Here is a 21599-nt window from a genome sequence, read left to right on the forward strand (position 1 = left end):
AGCCACCCCATCCCAGTGCCTTTCTGCGGTAGCATTCTCAGCTTGAATTCTGTATTCACCATTCCCTTGTTTCTGGTTTTGTGTATGACTTTATCATATCTTTATAGATTCTTAGATAGCATATCTTTTTATTTGGTTTTAATTTTACAAAAAAGATACTCTATATGTAGCCATTTGGGACATAGTATTTTTACTTAATATTGCATTGCTGAGGTTTATTCATATTTCTGTATGTCTCTATAGTTCCTTCACATTGCTGAATAACAAGTTCAATACATTAATATACCATAGTGTATTCATTTATTTTTCTGTAAATGGGCATTTTGCACGTTTTCCAGGATTTTGCTTTTTTGCACAGTTTTGCTATGAACATGCTAATGTACATGTCTTGTCTCTGTATGTGTGTATTTCTCTTTGTGTTTACCTAGGAGTCAAATCCCTGAGTACGGGATTATTTGATTTGTGGAAATTACACCAAACATTTTTTCCCAACTATCTATAAAAGACTTTATGGATCTATTTCCTTTTCAACACTTAATATTGCCAGACTTAATTTTTAAAGCTTTTAGTGGATATAAAAGTGGTTTTCATTTTTATTGGTCTTGTAGTTTTCCCCCTTGTGAAAAGGTTATGACTTTTTCCTCCTCCCTCTTCTGTGTTGTCTGTGCTTTTCTTTTGGATTTTAAGTCATCTTTCTATATTTTTGATACTTCTGTTGGGTGTATGTTTTCCAGAAGTCTTTCCAGCTTGTAGCTAATTCTTTCAGCTTTCTTTGGGGTGGCTTTTTTTGATGAACAGAAGTTCTAGATTTTAATATACTCATATTTTGTAGTCAGCAGTTTTGTGTTTTTAAGGAATCCTCTGCCTTTTTTTCATTTCATATGCCAATATCTGTTCATGTTAAAGCTGACATTTAAATTCCTGAGATTGCAATGATAGAGTAACAGTGAAGGAAGAAGATAGTTTATAGAAAAATGAAAGCAGAATGAGGAGCATATTAGAATGTGTGTGTGATCTGTTTTGGCCAACTGTTGTGGCAAAGAGATGTGGCTGTCACTCCCCTCTTCACTCACTGTGTTCCATCCACAGTACTATCCTTGTTATTTCTCAAACAATGCACACAATCCCCACCCCTGAAGCCTAGCTATTAGTAGTTTATCCCTGACACCCACACAATTCCTCTACTTCTTCAGGTGCCTGCTCAAATGTCACCTCATTATGAGCCCAACGCTGATTACCCTATATAAAATAACAACTCCTCCTCCAAAACACCTGTGATCCTGTTATCTCCATATAATATTTACTATTGGCATTTGATGTCTTTACTTTGCTTAATCTTTGTTTTGGACATATAGAGCAGTTCTGGCACCCAAGGAGAAACGCAAATGAATTTCTCAAAATATTTTCTCATACACCATCACATTCTATTCTTAAAACAGCCCTGAAAATTAGTGAAAAAATACAATGCTATAAATTTTTTAATAAACTTCTAAAATGCGAAAGCACAAAATATACAAAGACGTTAAATGATTTGTCTGTGATCACACATTGGTAGAGCTATCCCTAGAATTGGGGCTGGGTCTCTAGCAACTTTACATTTCATACTACTACGTCTAAAGAGCAGGTATATATTTAATTTTGTAGAGTGATCTTTAAAAGATCTAGTTCTTTACGTCATGATCAGACTTGAAGTAAAGGCTGAACTATATGTGCCACAGTACCTATTTATTGTCTTCTTACTAAGCGGCTGTGATAGAAGGTCATCAGAGTATCTTTAGAATTTACAGATTTGGGGACAATTTCGATCAAAAACCAAAGGGGTGTGGGGGAATGAATGTGCCAGTAAGCAGTATTCTCTGCCCTACTGTGCCCAAGACAGCACACTTTAGTGTAAACCAGCACCTTGGTAATAAACACTGTCTTTGGTTCAGACCAAATAAACATTGTCTTTGGTTCAGACACTGTCTTTGGTTTTCAAAAGACTTTTTGTCATTCTATAGAACAGAGCATCACAAAGAAACCATATCTGGAGACAGAATGGACAAGAGTATTTCCCCTAGTTAGGTTTGCAAAATGACTTCAGAACTTGCAATCTAGTTATAAGTAAGGAGTAATGTTTAAAAAAAAATAAAAATCACCAACTTTAAAGCAAAAGAAGTCATTTTGTTTTCACCCTAGCCAAATAAACAATAAGTCCTAAATGTCAAAAACTGCATAAATTCAAGTATTACATCAATGCAGAAAATTTTTCATATACAACAGTGCTAAAAATGAAGAAATATATCAGATTTGTCAATAATATAACAGTTTAATTTCCAGCCTCTTGCTAGCACTTATTCTCCCTTTCTGGCATACTCTGCCACAGTTGAAAACTGTGTATCTAGGTCAGAAAAGACAAGCAGCTTTTCAGAACAGCTCAATATCTTTGGCACAAGTGTTGATATTATAATTCAACCCTTTCACAAACTCCCTTTAAAATACAACCTGTTGTAAATCACAAGATTAGTACTGCACAGACAGTACAATATTCTAATATTTATGAAAAGCCACTGGAAAAAAATACTAAAATGCTAGATTTAGAAAACTGATGAAAAACACGAGACCAGCAACACGGTGTAATTAGTGTAAGAGCAATAGATTTAGGGTCAGAAGATGTGCCTTCTAGTTCCAACTCTGCTACAGTAAGCTGTCCAATTTTAAATAAATTTCAACCTCACTGAGCCTCAATGCTTTCATTTACAAAAGTAAAAGGGTTAGACTACACCTCGATTACTTTTTAGGTGCCATCTGTTTAAAACGTGATTCCATGACAAATCGGAAATCTACAAGTATATTTTATATGACACTGCTTAAATGTATTCCTTAAGAGTATGTATTTTCACAGTGTAATCAAATAGTGCAGATTCATGTTGATATTTTGGTAGAAACCAATATAATACTGTAACCAATTATCCTTCAATTAAAAATAAATAAAAATAGTGTAGCTAAAACTAAAAAAAACACAATTGAAAAATCTGAATGCTGAAAAGCTGACAACATTATGGAATTATTTCTGGGATTGATAATGAAGTGTGGGTTTCTTTTGGGAGAGTGGTAGATATATACTATGCAGAGATTAGTGTATATAGTAAAGTATTTACAGATGAAATTAAGTGAAAATCTGGAGTCTTCTCTAAAATAATCTAGTTGAGAGGATGAGGGAGAGTGAAGTAAGGCTGGCCATATGTTAATAATTACTGAAAACTGATGACAGACATTTTCTCTGTACTTCACAGGGGTTCTGTCTATTGTAAAGGTTTTTAAACAGGAAAAAATTTTATCAAGAATCTATAAACAAACAACTTTCAGCTTATCTGTAGTAAAATGAGATTGTCATATTTTCTTCAGTACAACAAACATGTCTGCTTTAGAGAATCCACAATGTAACTGTGCAAACCAAAGCAGGTAAAATTATAAAAGGATAAAACCAGTGAAGGAAGCAATTCAGTAATAATTGATAGTAAAAAATGTGGATATACTACAAGCAACAATACTATTCTGAGAAACTCCAATACATTAAACACAGTAAGATAACAACAGTATTCACTATAGCACTTTTCATAATCATAAAATACTGGAAACCTAAATGTCCATCAACAAGAAAATGAAGATATAAACTATTCAGTAAATGAACTACAGTGATACATTTTACCATCTAAATTCAAAACAAGGTTGAGTGAAAAGGTTACAGTTGCAAAATAATAAGTACAAAATGATGGCTTTTATTTAATAATCTTGAAAATGTATAAAATATTCCATATAATTTATAGATACAAACACACACACTTCTTTCAGTATAAACATCCAACACAACACACAAAAAATTCAAGAGTAGTTATTCTTGGGAAAAGAGGGATCAGGGAGGGATATACACATAGTACTTATCTGAGATACTATTTCTTAGAAAAACAATCTGAAGCAAATTTGGCAGAACATTAATAAGTAAGAAAAGCTATGTGTGGTAAGTATACAGTTTTTTGTTAACATTCTATTTTGTCTGTACGCATGAAATATTTTAAATTTAAAATATTTTTTAAATTTAAAATATTGAGAAACAAAAGGGATTTTGCTTGGTCCTCTTAAATAGGAAAGGAAAGTACCTTAGCTCCAGCTGTAGCCTTTGGGGATTAACAGCTATTTCAGTTTAAACTAAATACTGACATTGGACATATGACCCTAGGAAGCTCCCCCATCAAAGATTATAAGGTTTTTTTTTTAAAGTGGAATGAGACATATTCTTACATAGAATTTGACTAGGGGAACAACCAAAGACTTTCAAAGTATCAGAGTGTGTAAGCTAAAGCCACTGTCGCTGTTAGAAAGGTCCCAGAGCACACTATAGGAGGCAATACTCCTCAGAAACATTCCAATTTTAAATTAAAAGGCAAGTAATATTTGTGTTGGGATATCTATGGAAAGTCTAAGGTGCTTTCCAAATTTCTCTAACGTGGCAGAAATCAACCTCCAAGTTCTGTCACCCCTGTAGATTTTGTCTTATAGGCTTTTGCTATAGGAAGATCCAGATTTGGTCATAGACATTGTTATGGGAGGGCTTTCCCAAGGGCTCAGCAGTAAAGAACCAGTCCACCAATGGAGGAGACATGGGCTCAATCCCTGGGTTGGGAAGATCCCCTGGAGGAGACATGACAACCCACTCCAGTATTCTTGCCAGGAGAATCCCATGGACAGAGGATCCCTTGGGGGCTACAGTCCATGGGGTCACAAACAGTTGGGTGGGGGGATAAGACCAAGAAGTTAATGGGAATCAGATTATTGGAGATTTATAGGCCATTATTAGGCATTTACTCAGAAACCAGAAGCCATTGGGAGGTTCTGAGCAGAGAAATGATATGACCTAATTTTAAAAAACTTTTAATTTTATAATGGAATATAGTTGGTTTACAGTGTTGTTTCAGGTGTACAGCAGAGTGATTCAGTTGTGCGTATATATATCCTTCAAATTCTTTTCTCATTGTTACAGAGCATTGAATAGAGTTCCCTGTGCTCTACAGTAGATCCTTGTTGATTATCTATTTTATAAAGAGTGTGTATGTATTAATCCCAACCTTCTAATTTATTCTCCCCTAACGTTTCTCCTTTGGTAACTATAAGTTTGTTTTCCAAGTAAGTGAATCTGTGTCTGTTTCACAGTAAGTTCATTTATATCATTTTTTTAGATTTCACTTTTAAGTGATATCATATGATATCTGTCTTTGCCTGTCTGACTTCTCTTAGTAGGATGATCTCTAGGTCCATCAGTGTTGCTGCAAACAGCATTATTTCATTCTTTCTTTGGCTGAATAATGTTCTATTGTGGGCTTCCCAGGTGGTGCAGTGGTCAAGACTCCACTTGCTAATGCAGGAGCTGCAAGAGGTGTGGGTTCAATTCCTAGATGGGAAAAGCTCCCTGTAGTAGGAATTGGCAATCTGTTCCAGTGTTCTTGCCTAGAAAATTCCATGTACAGAGGAGCCTGGCAGGCTGCAGTCCTTAGGGTCGCAAAAGAGTCGGACACGACTGAACGACTGAGGACAATATTCCACTGTATATATGTACCACATTTATTTGTTCATCTGTCAAGGGACATATGGGTTGCTTTCTTGTCTTGGCTGTGACGTGACCTAATTTAAATTTTAAAGGGAACACTGTAGATGCTCTTACTGAGAATGAACTTAAGGTGGGGATACAAGAGAACAAGGTAAAGGTGAAGGGTTTTGTGGTGGATTAGATGTGGGTGTGAGAGGAAGAGAGGTGTCAAGGATGACTCTCCTTAGTTTTTGGCCTGAGCTTTTGGAGGATGGGGTAGTTGGCTTCTGAGAGAGGGGAGACCAGGAGTGGTAAAGATTTTTTTTTGTTTGTAAAGTTTGTTGTGTTTTTTTGAGGGGCAGATCAGGAGTTGGTTTGAGACACATTAAGTTTAAGATGTTTATTAGATATTCAGGTGGATATGCTGGTTATGTACTTGAATGGAGTCTGGAACTCAGGGAGGTATAAATTTGAGAGTCCTCAGTGTATACATGGTATTTAAAGCATCAAGCCTGGATGATCCTGCCAAGGGAATGGTCTAAGATAGTAAAGAGATTAAAGGTGAGGTCTGTGTCCAGAGGCATTCTAACATTTAGATTGTGGAGATAAGAAAGAAAGAGTAATTTATGAAGTAGGAAGAGAGAGGTGTACTGGGTTGGGAGCCAAGGGAGGCAAAAGGTTTAAGTACGGAGAAGTCAGCTATGTCACCGGTTGCTGAAGGTAGACTAAGGCAAGGACTGAGAATTGTTCACGGCACTAAACACCATGGAAGTCCTATGGGACCTGACAAGAACTGTTTGAGTGAAGCATTGGGGTAAGAGGCTAATTGAGGTGAGTTTAAGAGAGAATGGGAGAAGAGAAAATGGAAACCAAAGTGTTAACTCAAAGAATCATGCCCTAAAAGGGGCAGAGAAACAGGCTATGGGGAGGCAAGAATCAAGGAAAGTTATTTGAGAGGAGAGGGATGATTACTGTAGTGATCTTCTTTGATTTTTTATTTTGACCACCTGCATGGCATGCAGAACTAGCATGGTATACAAAGTGTCCCTTAGGGAATTCAACCTGTATCCCTTTCAGAGGAAGCATGGAGTCTTGGCCACTGGACCACTGAGGAAATCCTGGAGTGATATTCTTGAGGGGATGGGATGTAGAGGATTTGAGTAAAGAGATTTCCACTAGATAGGAATAGGGACAATTCATTTGTAATAACAGGAAGGAAAGAATAATATATGGGAAAAGAAACAGCATGGTTGATATTTTGCTTGAAATAGGAAGCAGTCAAACCAATCAGTCTGAAAGGAAATCAACTCCAAATATTCAGTTGGAAGGACTGATGCTGAAGCTGAAGCTCTAATACTTTTGGCTGCCTGATGTAAGGTGCCGACTTAGTTGGAAAAAACCCTGATGCTGGGACAAATTGAAGGCAAGAGGAGAAGGGGGTGATAAAGGATGAGATGTTTGGATGGTATCACCATCTCAATGGACATGAGTTTGAGCAAACTCCAGGAGATGGTGAAGGATAGGGAAGCCTGGCGTGCTGCAGTCCATAGGGTCGCAAAGAGTCGGACAGGACTTAGTGACCGAAGAACAACAGTAAACGAAGTAGAAGGAATGTGAGGATATGGGAAGAAGATATAGATGTGAAGAGATGAGAGAAGATGTGAAATTATACTTAGGAAAGTGGGAAGTAAATATTTGTTTTCATTGAGTCTCCTTGGACATTGGAGGATGTTTAGCAAATGCCAGGGTTCTACCTTGTGACAGCCAGAACACTTTACCTCACATTTGTAAATCCCTGAAGGTTGCAGTACCACCCCTGCTTGGATTGGAAACTGTTGGTTATTTCTTTTAAGGTTAGATCATGAATTTGGAAAAGCATACAAACACTATTGTGTGATCTGCCCCCCCACCCCCGCCCCCCGCAATTTCCAGTGTTACTGGTGGGGTATAGTTAAAAGGGTTGGGATTTTGCCAGGATAGGATAACAAAGGGGATTGCTGGTGAAAGTGAGTGATGTATGATGGATTGTGTAACTTCAATTGAATAAAGACAAAAATGAGGGCATGCAAAGGGTGGAGGGATTCTGAAAAGTGCTGGGGTTAGCAGACTGTGGGCCTTGGTGGGGAGTGGGTGCCTGGGGTAGGAAAGGAGATGAGAACATTGGAGGAATGCAGTAGAAGCAACGGAGAGTTCAGAATTTTAGAAGGATCATCTGTCTGGTTATGGAAATTACGAAAAATTATGTCAGGAGTTAGAGGTGACCTAAGTAGTAATAAGGTCCTGAAGGAGTGGGAGAGGGTTTGGAGGATTAATCCAAGATGGGTGAAATAAGTCAAAGAAATAGTAGAAATTGTGCTTATGGAAGAACAGTCTGAAATTCCCTGTAAGTCACTATAATGATGACCGCCATGCAAATGTGTGGGAAGAGAAGGTGACCTTTCAGGTGGAGGCCTCTAAGTTATGGCTCTCTCTAAGGAAAAAGAAATCTAGGGTTAAATTCAAATTTTTATTGAGCCTCTCCTGAGTGCAGGGCATGGTATTGGATGCTGTGGAGATAAAGGTAAGTAATTTCATTAATTAGCTTATGATAAAAATAATGAAAACTGAGTAAGAGAAGTGTCATAAAGGAAGTTGAAACAGGACTGGATGACTCAAGGAGGATATTATATTAACCTCAAGTATTGGGTAAGGCTTCCTGGAAGGGTAGATTTGAGATGGACATTTGATGACTAGAACAAGGACAGATCATGGTGGAGCAGAGGTTGCAGTCTAGATAAGGGAACGGGTTACTGTGAAGCTTAGTGTTAGCACATTGCATGGTATTCTGGGGAAGATTCATTATTTTCTTTTTGGTTGGAACTATAGTGATGAGAGAAATGACAGGGACAGAATTGCATTTGTGTTGTATTATGGAGGGCCTTGGTGACACCCAGTATCTCAGTGGAGTACCAGTTGTTTAGCTAATGAATAGTCATCGAAGGTTTTAAAGGGGAGCTTGATGTTCTCAGAGTTTTTACCAAAGATGGGCTGAAGCAGGGATAGAAGAGTTTAGGAGAGGATTAATTCTTTAACTAGTAAAACATGGCAAAACTGTGCACAGTGGAGATCAAATTGCCAACATCTGCTGGATCACCGAAAAAGCAAGAGAGTTCCAGAAAAACATCTATTTCTGCTTTATTGACTATGCCAAAGCCTTTGACTGTGTGGATCACAATAAACTGTGGAAAATTCTGAAAGAGATGGGAATGTCAGACCACCTGACCTGCCTCTTGAGAAACCTGTATGCAGGTCAGGAAGCAACAGTTAGAACTGGACATGGAACAACAGACTGGTTCCAAATAGGAAAAGGAGTACGTCAAGGCTGTATATTGTCACCCTATTTATTTAACTTCTATGCAGAGTACATCATGAGAAATGCTGGGCTGGAGGAAGCACAAGCTGGGATCAAGATCGCTGGGAGAAATATCAGTAACCTCAGATATGCAGATGACACCCCCTTATGGCAGAAAGTGAGGAAGAACTAAAGAGCCTCTTGATGAAAGTGAAATAGGAGAGTGAAAAAGTTGGCTTAACGCTCAACATTCAGAAAGCTAAGATCATGGCATCTGGTCCCATCGCTTCATGGCAAATAGATGGGGAAACAGTGGAAATAGTTGTTGACTTAATTTTTCTGGGCTCCAAAATCACTGCAGATGGTGACTGCAGCCATGAAATTAAAAGAGCTTACCCCTTGGAAGGAAAGTTATGACCAACCTAGACAGCATATTAAAAAGCAGAGACATTACTTTGCCAACAAAGGTCCGCCTCGTCAAGACTATGGTTTTTCCAGTGGTCATGTATGGATGTTGGAGTTGGGCTATAAAGAAAGCTGAGCGCCGAAGAATTGATGCTTTTGAACTGTGGTGTTGGAGAAGACTCTTGAGAGTCCCTTGGACTGCAAGGAGATCCAACCAGTCCATCTTGAAGGAGATCAGTCCTGGGTGTTTATTGGTAGGACTGATTTTGAAGCTGAAACTCCAATACTTTGGCCACTTGATGCGAAGAGCTGGCTCATTTGAAAAGACCCTGATCCTGGGAAAGATTGAAGGCGGGAGGAGAAGGAGATGACAGAGGATGAGATGGTTGGATGGCATCACCGATTCAATGGACATGGGTTTGGGTGGACTCCGGGAGTTGATGATGGACAGGGAGGCCTGGTGTGCTGTGGTTCATGCAGTCGCAAAGAATCGGACATGACTGAGCGACTGAACTGAACACAGTAATGTACAAGACTTTCAAATCTTTGAATTATAAACATCCTTAGTAGTAAAAGAAGGAGTGAGACTCAGGATTTCCATTCTTATGCTATATCAGGAGCTTGCTTCATTTATGTTTTCTTTACTTGACTTTCAAACAGCTTAGTCTTCATTTTCCTATCTCTCAGGCCACTTCACTGATTCTAGTTGTGACTCTTTTTTCTTTTCCATGTTCATTAATCTTCATCCTTTGGTGATCTCGTGGCTTTACATACTACCTATATGCTGAAAAGCCCCAAATTTGTATCCTAATTTAGACCTCTCTTCTCAACTCTAGGTTCATATCCAGTTACCTACTTGGCTATCTAATAATTATCTCAAATTCAACATGTCCAAAACTGAATTCCTGATCTTTATCCCAAAACCTCTTCTGCATGCACCTTCCATAACTCAGTTACTCAAACCAAAAACCTTGAAATCAGTCCTGAGGCCTCCACTTCACTCTTACTCCACATCCATTGTACTACGAAGACCTGCCATCTTTCCCTTCAGAATGTATCCATACTCTGATTGCTAAACTCTCTTAGTGATATACCCTTCCTTCCACCCTTGCCCTCTTTACTATGTATTTCAACATAGCAATCATAGTGATCTTTTTAAGACGTAGTCAGATATTGTCCCTTCTCTACTCAAAACAGTCTAAGGGTGTCTCACTCAGTAGAAGCCATAATCCTCACTCAGTAGAAGCCATAAAGTGACTAGAAAGATCTGTATTAGGAGTTGACAAACTATGGCCCTGGGACCACTTTGATCTGCTGCCTGTTTTTGTATGAGCTGTGGGCTAAGAGTGATTTTTATGTTTTTTTAGTATATGTACTGCTGAAGTGAGCATGATTTTTATGTTTCTAAATGGTTAAAAAAGTGATATTTTGTGACATGAACATTAGATGAAGTTGAAATTTCGGTGTCTATAAATAAAAGTTGAATTGGAATACAACCACACCCAATTGTTTGCATACTGTCTTATGGCTACATGTGCACTACAGAGGCAGAGTTGGTTAGAGACCTTCTGGTTCCAAAGCCTAATGTACTTTTTATTTGGTCCATTAAAGAAAAAGTTTGCCAGCTTCTGCCCTGTGTGGTCTGGTCCCTTACTTCCACCCGCAGTCCTCACTGCCCTTCTCTCCTCACGCACCCCGCTTCAGCCTTCCAACCACAGTGGTCTCCTTGTTGTGTCTCCATCTGACCAGGCACATTGTTTTTCCCCTGCCAGGAATACTCATTCCTGAGATCTCTGCATGGCTCATGCCCTTTCCCCATCAAGGTTTACTCAGGCATCAGCTTCTCAATGAAGGCCAACCATAATCCTACCCTCCTCTGTGTAGTATCTGCACATATTTATGCTGTCCCCTGTTTTCTTCCCCATAGCACTTCACACTTTCTCACATACTGTTTAGATTACTTATTTTTACATTTATTGTGTTTTGGTTGTTTCCCCCACTCTGGACTTAGAAGAGTGGGAATTTTTGTCTGTTTTGTTCACTGATCCAATTTAAGCACCTAGAGCAGTGGCTGGCTTATTATAGATGTTCAATGAAGACTTCTTGAGATGCACTGAATTATTGGTTCTTTAACCAAATGAGTCATCTGACTGGTGGGTATAGCTCTGTCATTCTGTCTCTGTTGTCAGGAATGGGGAAGGGCTAGCGTATGTGCCTTCAGTGAGGAGATGTGTTTTCTAGTTACCACTTCCTTGAATGGGTTACTTGATAACATCTTTTCCATCTGCTCCCTGATAGTAAGTGTTCAGAAAGCTTTCTGATTGAGTTAGCTGGCTTGCACAGTGCATTTTATGTTAGGAGTGCAGCTGTCCTGCTATCTTTATTTACACTATTAATTGAGTAGGGACGTTTTTGCCTGTGCCCAGTGTTGCAAGGCTTCAAATGATGTGGTGGGATTGAACTTTCCCATCATGATAGGTGTTTCCAGGTAGGAATGAAAAGCTGGATTTTTGGAGTAGGTATATGTAATTTTTGGGTTTTCCAGTTTAGCTTTCTCATATGTGCCTTTTTAATATAGAAAATAAAAGGAAATTTCCAGAGGACAATACTGAAATTCAGTATTTTTTTTTTCAAGTTACTATTGTACAGAAAATGCCACCATGTAGGAAAAGTTTATTTGAAGGGATTTGGAAGAATTATTGAATTTATTATGTATTTGCTCTTGTTTTAATGTATCTCAATTGGTTCATTTTCGTATGCCCTGTACTATCAAGCACAGTACCAGGTACAGAATAGATGACAAATAAGTATGTATTTACTAGTAAATCTCTTTATCTTAAACTAATCCTCTTGGTGTATCAGTGAGATGTCTTTTTCTTATTTTATATTTGCCCATCTTTAATATAGTGAACAATAATGACAAACCTAGACAGTGTATTAAAAAGCAGAGACATCACTTTGCCAGCAAAGGTCACATATAGTCAAGTCTATGGTTTTTCCAGTAGTCATGTTTGTATTTGAGAGTTGGACCATAAGAAGGCTGAGTGCAGAAGAATTGATGCTTTTGAACTGCGGTGTTGGAAAAGACTGTTGAGTTCCTTGGACTGCACGGAGGTCAAACCAGTCTATCCTAAAGGAAATCAACCCTGAATATTCATTGGAAGGACTAATGCTGAAACTGAAGCTCCAGTACTTTGGTCACCTAATGTGAAGAGTTGACTCACTGGAAAAGACCCTAAGGCAGGAGGAGAAGGGGACAACAGACAAAAAGATGATTGGATGTCATCACCAACTCAGTGGACATGCGTTTGAGCAAGCTCCGGGAGATGGTGAAGGACAGGGAGGCGTGGTGTTGCTGCAGTCCATGGGGTTGCAGCGAGCTGGGCATGACTGAGTGACTGAACAACAAAATAGTTTTCTGGTGATGGGTGTAGGCTTTTCCATGTGTATAGGCTTTTTTCCATGCCATCTGCAGATAGTGACAGGATTACTTGTTCCTTTCCAGTTTGAATTGTCTTTATTTCTTTTTCTTCTCTGATAGCTGTGGCTAGGATTTCCAAAACTATGTTGAATAAAAGTGGCAAATATGGGCCCAGAGCTTGATGTTTGGGTAGGGTGTTTACTCTCCATACTAATGACTGAAAAATGCTATTGGTGATCCATAATTTCTCCACTATGTCAGCTTTTCTTTTCTTTTTTTTTTTTAAAGATTTATTTGGTTGTATTTGTTCTTAGTTGTGGCACATGGGCAGAATACCCAGGCTCAGTACTTGCAGAACATGGGCTTAGTTGCTCCTTTTTATGTGAGATCTTAGTTCCCTGACCAGGGACCAAACCTGCATCCCCTGCTTTGCAAGGTTGATTCTTAAATCACAAGACCACCAGGCAAGTCCCACTACATCAACTTTTACTTTTTATTTTTACATCAACTTTTTACATTCTTCTCTCTTTTTCTGTTTTCAACCAACTTTCATAATATGTTTGACTTACTGGTTTTACCTTTTTATAGAGAGCAGTTTGTGAATTTTGTTTTCAGTTCTCATGTAAATGTACAGCAGTCTTTGGCTGCAGGATTCACAACCAAGTACTGAATGGTTGAATCCTCTAGAATGGAGTGAGGTTGGAAATGGGAAATGCAAAAAACTCTAAATAGTATATTATGATCTTTATACAAAAGATAAAATTCTAGTGACAGGGTGGTCTTTGAAATGTCTCTTACCATTGATCATGTTTTAGTTTGTGTCTTAACTTTGTTGTATAAAAGGACCCTGTGATTTGCAGTATATGTATGTTCCCTCTTTACTTTGATTTGATAGATGGAATAATCAACGTCAGTTCCATGTATTGTTTTTGTTCAGTCGCTTAGTTGTTTCTGACTCTTTGCAACACCATGCACAGCAGCATGCCGGGCTTCCCTGTCCTTCACTATCTCCCAGAGTTTGTTCAAACTCATGTCCATTGAGTTGACGATGTCATCTCATCTTGTTGTCCCCTTCTCCTCCTACCGTCAATCTTTCCATAATTAGTTGTTAGGTAAGTTAAAAAACTCAATCTTCACTGGCTTATTTCAGGTGGAGTTTGTAAGTCAGAGTTGGGGAAGTTGGTTATAAGATGTGAATTGTGTTGCATGTAGGTCACAACTTAGTATCATTTGACTATGAATATGGATCTGTTTTTTTCATTTGTAGTGTTGGGTAGAGTTAAATGTCACATTTAACTTTGCTGGTCCTAAAAATTAAAAAAGAATCTTTTTTTCTTTAAGAGAGTAACTGTTAGGAAATTATTGTAGATAAAAGTAAAAGGGGGATTTCCTTATTTAAGGGAAAATTTAAAGGAAGTATTCTTGCCTGGAAAATTCCATGGACAAAGGAGCCTGGTGGGCTACAGTCCATGGGGTTGCAGGGAGTCAGACACGACTGAACACACAACACAGCACAACACACACAACACTGAGATGAAGAGGAAGCTGTTTCTTGTGGGTGTTTATGTATTCTTTGGTGTGTGTTTCTCCTGATAGTCATGTAATGTATATATTCTATTTTTATAGTCTCTAGTTTTCCTTTCTTTCTTCTTCTTCTTTTTTTTTTTTTTTTTATTTTACAGCTGGCTTGTAGTATATAAGGACCTCAGTAGTGTTCAGAAAAGCTTATTTTTACCTTACCTGGAATAAAGTCTCATAAAAGTGGAACATAGGGGTAACAGAATAAGTCTTAGACCTCTGGGCATAAATATGCTTGGGATTCTGGTGACAGGCATTCCTGGGCAGTGAACTAAGGATTGGGTGAATACCAACAGGGTGGCCTAGCGCTGCATGTAGGCTGACAGGGCACTGAAGCCTCTGGGGAGCTAGGAGAGGAGAGCCCACAAAGCAGGCCGAATTCCAGGCCTGAAATGATGAAAGAAGAGACGTTGTCCCAGCATATATTGTAAGTCTGATGGCAGTGTCAAATGGAAAAGTTTCATGGTTACAAGCAAAGGTGTTATATTTCCAGGTGTCCTTATCTACTTTTCAGATAGGCCTGACTGATGCCAATTTCTGTTGAAAATGTCATGGTTAATTGCAACATTTCCCCCACCAATAGTAGTATTAAATTTTCTGGTTGTATTTCTTTACTAAATCTGTGTTTGTTAATGTATTCATCTCGTTGAGTACAAGTCAGCCGTCTGCCACTTTGTGGCTACCAAGAGAGTTATTTCTCTGGTTATATCACTTAGGCTTTTGGGCCCAGGCCTTCAAAGGATGTTTTAGCTTTTGTTTAAAATAAGTAATTTTCCACTATAAAGACTGTTCTGTTTTATTCAGTAATATGTTTATGGGTTTCACCCTCTGATATGAAACTAATCATAAATAAACATTTTTGAAAAGTTGTTTTTCTTTTTCTCTTGCAAGTGTACTCTAGAGAACAAGCCTTCAGATATCTTTGCCATATTGACTCTGAGCCATCAGGGGACTCAGGCTTATGAGGAGGTACTGTCACACAAAACAGTGTCTAGTGAAGACGACAAGAAAGAGGGGAAAGGATCGGAAGAAGAAGCTAAAATACTATAGAAAACCATGGTAGGTTATCATTTATAATTCCTTAATTTAGTTACCAAAGAGCTCAGTCATTTAAAGTTGAAACTATCAACAGTGAAGGCAAGTAAAAACAGTGGTGTTAATTTTTGGCTCCAGTGCATCAGCTGGAGATGCCATTCTACTATTTAAGCAAAGCGAATGAGTTCAGATTTATTACGAGCCCTTTAAACCACAAGATGGAGCCCCATGAGCCTGCAGTCCATAAATTATTAAATAGAAAGGAGGGAATGCTCATAAGTAATATTTTCTAATAAAACTGGTATTAGCAAACTGATACAAATGGCTAAGGTGCCCTTGAACTTGAAATTACGTAATTTTTCTCTAGCCTTGACTGAGTGACTGAACTAAACTGAATGGGACTACCTGAAGCTCAGTGTTTTAAAGTCCTGAACCAGTTCTTCAAGTAATGATTTGAAGGGTTTGCAGTTTGTAAAATGTGTGTGTATTTAACTGAAAAAGACACCTTTTTTCTTTTCATGTGCTTTTGATTTTAAAATAATAAGGTCAAATATTGACTGTATTGAGGATACTGAACTGAATATCCTGGAAACCTTAGTTTTTGTGGAAAGTTCATACTTAAATTGAATTTGAGATATTAAATGAGGTCATCTAACCTTTCCTGCCTAATTTTTTAATTGGTAAAATATGCTGAATTTTTTTGCCTTGCATTTTGGTTCTAAAGGATATGTGATTTCCCCCCCCCCCCCAAGTGTTAGTGAGAAAAGGCTTAAAAAAAGATAAGTGTGGGGAAAAGCACAAAATATTAATCATCTGTGTTTTTGAAATATGTTGTTTAGCAAGTCTGAAGGTATTTCTTTTTTTTTTTTGAAGATATTTCTTTAAGAAAGATTTTATTAAAAGAAATTTGTTCTAGGGTTTGTTCTGGCAACTTAGTTGACTTGCTCTCTAAAGAAGGAACTCTACTAATATTTTAATTGTGAATGGTGGGGAAAACTTAACTTGGGATGGATTTTCTCTGTCACTTAGTTTTATGGTGAGCTGTGATGAATGACACTATAACTTGTATTTCTTCCGATATGAAATGAATTATTTGCCTCTTCAGCTTATTTATCTATTGCAGTCTAGATATTCTTACTGCTTAAACAAATACTTTTTATATATTACTTGTCATAGTTGGTGAAAATTCTTTTCCTAGTTTATTCATTTTAAATGTAGCTTGTTCATTTTGCTGTGTAGTGGTACAAGTGTCTTCATGGTATTTGTAAATTTGGAGATATTCAAAGGTTTTTGGATGTGTGACTCATGAGTGTGAAGGATCTACTCTATTAAATTTTCATGAAATTCATTCTATTTCTAGGTGGTAATCTGCTCTACTGATTTCTGGGCCAGCATGTCATTTTAATTATTGCTTTTTAAATTTTTTATATTTTATTTTAGCATAATGGTACCACCCATCCACCTTTGTAGAATAGTTCTTAATGCTGTCATTGATCCCTCCCTTTGTCCCCATGAGCTTTAAAATTATTTTTGTGAAGTACTAAAATGAATCTATCTTGAGGGAATTTTGATTGAGAATGTGTACATATTTGTAAATTAGTTGGGGAAATTAATTCTTTTACAATATTTATTTTCCCCATTTTGGAAGCTGGAATATCTCCCATTAATCTATTTTAAAAGTTAAAGCATCACACCAAAGGTTTGAATACGAAATAGTAAGTAATATTCTGATGTGGCCCATAGTTTTACTGTCTTGTTCACACATAGCTTTGTATTTTGTATTATTATATTACAAAATCTCAACTTTTCAAAGTGCAGAAGTATTCAGCAGTTTGGAAAGGAGTGACTGGGTATCATGAGTCACCTGTATACATTTCTAGATACTCTGCTGAAACTAGGAAATGTCTGTTCCTTGCCAGTGATGTGTGATATGGATGACCTTTTTTGATGTGATATTGAAAACACATCTTATTCAGCTAAAAGGTGGAAAATACATAATACTGAATGTGACGTGTGTGAACTTTTCCAAAACATGAATGAAAGGTTTAAGATTTTCTGGTGTGGCGTTCAGTAGGATGGGTTTTTACTTCCTTTCTTGAGCAGTTTTTTTGTTGTCTCAATGTTAACTGTTTCACAACAGTTTGACATAGCTAATCACAACAGTTATTAGCTGTGACTTGACTAAAATATATTTGTAAGTCATCCTTTTCAGGTACCATTTCTTTTATCAAAGTAATAATTTTCTTTCATCTTCTGACAGAGATCTATCAGATCTTTTGCCAATGATGATCGCCATGTTATGGTGAAACATTCGACAATTTATCCATCTCCGGAGGAACTTGAAGCTGTTCAGAATATGGTATCTACTGTTGAGTGTGCTCTTAAACATGTCTCAGATTGGCTGGATGAAACAAGTAAAGGCACAAAAGCAGAGGGTGAGACAGAAGTAAAGAAGGAAGAGGCCGTAGACACCTATTCCAAGTAAGTGTGACCTGACCTTTGTGTGACACTTTTCTTGTAGTGCCCAGATAAGTCCAGGGTCCCATCCCACTGGGTTACACTTGGTATGTGGTATTCTTTGGGTTTTCTCATTTATATGACTGTAAACAAGGAAGTAAATGTGGGATTTTTCTGAGTTAAATTTGAAGGGACAGTAGAAGAATAATGATTTGATCAGAGAAACAGGAGAGAGCTGTTGAGGATCCCTTTAAAAAGGGATACAAGCCCTTTAAAAAAACCTCTGTTTTAGAAATTGTGACATGTCATCTTTTTCATGTGTTGTTTTAGTTTCCTAAATTCAGAAATAAATACTATTTTTTTTTTGGTCTCTGGGGAAGTCGTAAAATGTCATTTTTTCAGGTGTTTAAAAAGCCTGATGTAGAAGAAAGAGTGCAGGAGAATGTCCTCCAAAGGTATTTTTAACTGCATCTTCCTTGTTGACTCCCAGGATCCAGTGTAGTGTCTTGCATGTAGTACATGCTCATTGGGTATTGAATGAATACTGGCCTAATGGGAGCCAAACCCTTCAGCTATTACAACAGTGCTCCCAGTGCTGCAGCAAAAGTGAGTTATGAGTGAGATAAAGCTGAGTGAGAACTAGGAAACTATTTATGCCTTGCTAAACTTAGAGTTACTGTTTTGAGCAATGTCACTATGATTGGAGTAAGAATATAGTTTGCTTTGAAAGATGAAGCTCATTTGACTGCATTGTATTAGTAGGATTAAGAACATTTATTTTGACTAGTTATTAGTTATTAAAATTGCTCAGTCGTGTCAGACTCTTTGTGACCACATGGACTGTAGTCTACAGGCCTCCTCTGTCCATGGGATTTTCCAGGCAAGAGTACTGGAGTGGGTTGCCATTTCCTTCTTCAGGGGATCTTCCCAACTACAACTGGTAAATTGAGGATAGAAGTTATAGAATTTTTTCCTCAGCCTTTCAATTCTAAATCAGTGTGATAAATAGATAAAGAATAGTGGGAAAGTATTGATAAATCGATTTCTTTAACTGAAAGATAGTGTAACCTTTCCATCTTCAGATGAAAGAAAATCAGTATCCGTTTTCAGCTGAAGATTATATTTTCTTGACTTATTACAGGTGATATATACATTAGCATAGATTTGTCAGCTTGAAGTTTCTTGGCAGTAATTCACTTTTTCTTGCATATGATGAGTTTAAAAAAGATACTGTCAAAATATACAGTTAATTGGTAATTAGTAGTATCATCCAATAATGAAGCTCTTTGTATCTCAGTCCCTGCGCAAGTTAAATAGGCATAAATTCCTTACTTATAGATTAACTGATTGGCCACACCGCAGGGCTTGTGTAATCTTAGTTCTCAAACCAGGAATTGAACCTGGGCCACGGCAGTGAAAGTGCTGAGTCTTAACAACTGGATCCCTAGGGAGTTCCTGCATTGCGTGTTTAAGTTGCATGTCGGAATGTGTTTATACCATTTATTATGGTAAAACTTCTATGATTTGCTGTTTTTACTATTTCTAAGTATTTTTCAGCGAAGTCAGTCCTTTTAAATACATCTCTTTGCTGTCAAGGCTGAACAAACTCTTGGAAAGTGCTCCAGTAGACACTTGCTGAACTGGATCAGGTCGCTGAGTTGTCAAGGTGTTTAAAACATAATGTACTGTGTGCTTTGTTTGAATTTTTAAGTAGTGTTGTATGGACTCTGTAAAGTGTTTGCAGTTTGTAAAACATTCCTGGGTTGAGCCCTTGAGTGTGATTATTCCCGTGTGGTAGAGCTTAAGGTGTAGAATGATTGTGTCCCTATTTCATATAAAACAGAGGCAGGCATGGCTTCCCGACAGAGCTGTTGTGGTCATAGACACGAATTATGTTCCTGGTGTGTGCTAAGCACTGCAGAGGACCCAGAGACAGGGAGGGCTTGCTTGTATTTATTAAGCACCTTCTATCGCCAGGCACTGTTAGACAGGTTTTACCTGTATGCTCGTGTTTTATCTCTTTACAAACTGACTCGCAAGTTCCCACTATTTGTATTTGAGAAATATTAAATATTTAGCTTAATTTTAATTAATTCCCTGTATTGGGGTCACTTGCCTTATAATACCTCATATTCAAATTCATTATTAAAATTTAGAACTGAATTAGGACTTAGTTTCTCTGCTTAGTCTTGCTGTCTTCTACATGGTAAGACCAAGTTATGGTATGGAATGTAATAAGCAAGCTAATAAGGGCTAGTTAATAACATCTACTATTTATTGAGTGCCAATTACTGTATCAGATTACTTTTCATATTATTTTACAACAAATCTGCTAGTCTCTATTACTGTTGCCTGCCCTCCACCCCCATTTTACTTAAATTTCCAGTGCTACATATTTGGTTATGAAGAAAGAGTGACTCAGAATCAATAACAAATTTACCTTGCTTAAGGTCACTGAGTGTGTGGAGTCAGGATTCACATTCAAGTCTGTCGGACGCAGATCCACTTTGCTTCACATCTTCACTTTGATTATCCGTGACCAGAAGGTGAAAGTACAGAGCAGGGAAAGACTAGGTGCAGGATCTGGGATCAGAAAAAACTTCACAGAGGAGGTAGCACTTGCAGTTGGCTCTCCAGAGAGTGCGTAGGGTTTTGTCAGGCAGTGAAAGTAGAAGAAAAAGTAAATCTCAGCAAAGATCTAGGTGTGAAAAAGTATTGGGACTGTATAAGGAATAATAGCTATTTTTTATTGAGCTATAATATATGCCGTGCTCTGGAAAGTTCATTATTTATGCTAATTATTAATAAATGATATTCTCAGTACCACTCGGAGGAACGTATTACTCTATTGTTTTGTTTTCTTTTTTTTAAACAAATGAAGAAATAGACTCAAAAGAATCAAGTAATTTGTAATTTGTCCAGTGTCATATAGTAAGTGACAGATCCAGGATTCAAAACAAAAGTCATGCTGATTCCTAAATTCCTTCCCAATAAGCCCATGTCTAAGTGTTCAGTGGGACACCAGGAAAATAGCAGGCAGAGTTCCATCCTTGTTGTGCTTTTGGAAGACCGTTCTGGTTGTAACATACTGTATACAGTAGATGAGATGCTAGAAGTTTAGTCAGGCCAGTGGAGAGGTGGTTATTGAGATGGTTTAGGTGAGAGGTGGTAAGAGCCTGAAAAGAAGCTAGTTTGAAGGCAGGGGTTTGAGAGTATGACTATACAGTGGAAGTGAGAAATAGATTTAAGGGACTAGATCTGATAGACAGCCTGATGAACTATGGACGGAGGTTTGTGACATTGTACAGGAGACAGGGATCAAGACCATCCCCATGGAAAAGAAACGCAAAAAGGCAAAATGGTTGTCTGAGGAGGCCTTACAAATAGCTGTGAAACGAAGAGAAGCTAAAAGCAAAGGAGAAAAGGAAAGATATTCCCATTTGAATGCAGAGTTCCAGAGAATAGCCAGGAGAGATAAGAAAGCCTTCCTCAGTGATCAATGCAAAGAAATAGAGGAAAACAACAGAATGGGAAAGACTAGAGATCTCTTCAAGAAAATTAAGAGATACCAAGGGAACATTTCATGCAAAAATGGGCTCAATAAAGGACAGAAATGGTATGGACCTAACAGAAGCAGAAGATATTAAGAAGAGGTGGCCAAGAATACACAGAAGATTTGTACAAAAAAGATCTTCACGACCTAGATAATCACGATGGTGTGATCACTCACTTAGAGCCAGACATCCTGGAATGTGAAGTCAAGTGGGCCTTAGAAAGCATCACTACAAACAAAAGCGAGTGGATGTGAT

General features: G+C 37.8%; 1 protein-coding gene across 8 annotated transcripts in view; it reads left to right on the top strand.

Moving 5' to 3' along the window:
• STRBP (spermatid perinuclear RNA binding protein) overlaps positions 1–21599 on the top strand; it is a 148123-nt gene that overhangs the window by 55838 nt on the left and 70686 nt on the right. For 7 of the 8 annotated variants that reach the window (XR_010662293.1, XR_010662294.1, XM_065928489.1 and 4 more), the window contains 2 exons: positions 15190–15357; positions 17594–17814. Coding sequence is in view for 6 of the 8 variants with exons in the window: in XM_065928489.1 (XP_065784561.1) it covers positions 15355–15357; positions 17594–17814 (224 nt within the window). In the remaining 2 variants the exon portion in view is untranslated. The remainder of the gene's footprint in view (positions 1–15189; positions 15358–17593; positions 17815–21599) is intronic. The other variant, XM_065928492.1, reaches the window with a different exon arrangement.

Source organism: Muntiacus reevesi, chromosome 3 (genome assembly GCF_963930625.1).
Source record: "Muntiacus reevesi chromosome 3, mMunRee1.1, whole genome shotgun sequence".
Classification (NCBI taxonomy): domain Eukaryota; kingdom Metazoa; phylum Chordata; class Mammalia; order Artiodactyla; family Cervidae; genus Muntiacus; species Muntiacus reevesi.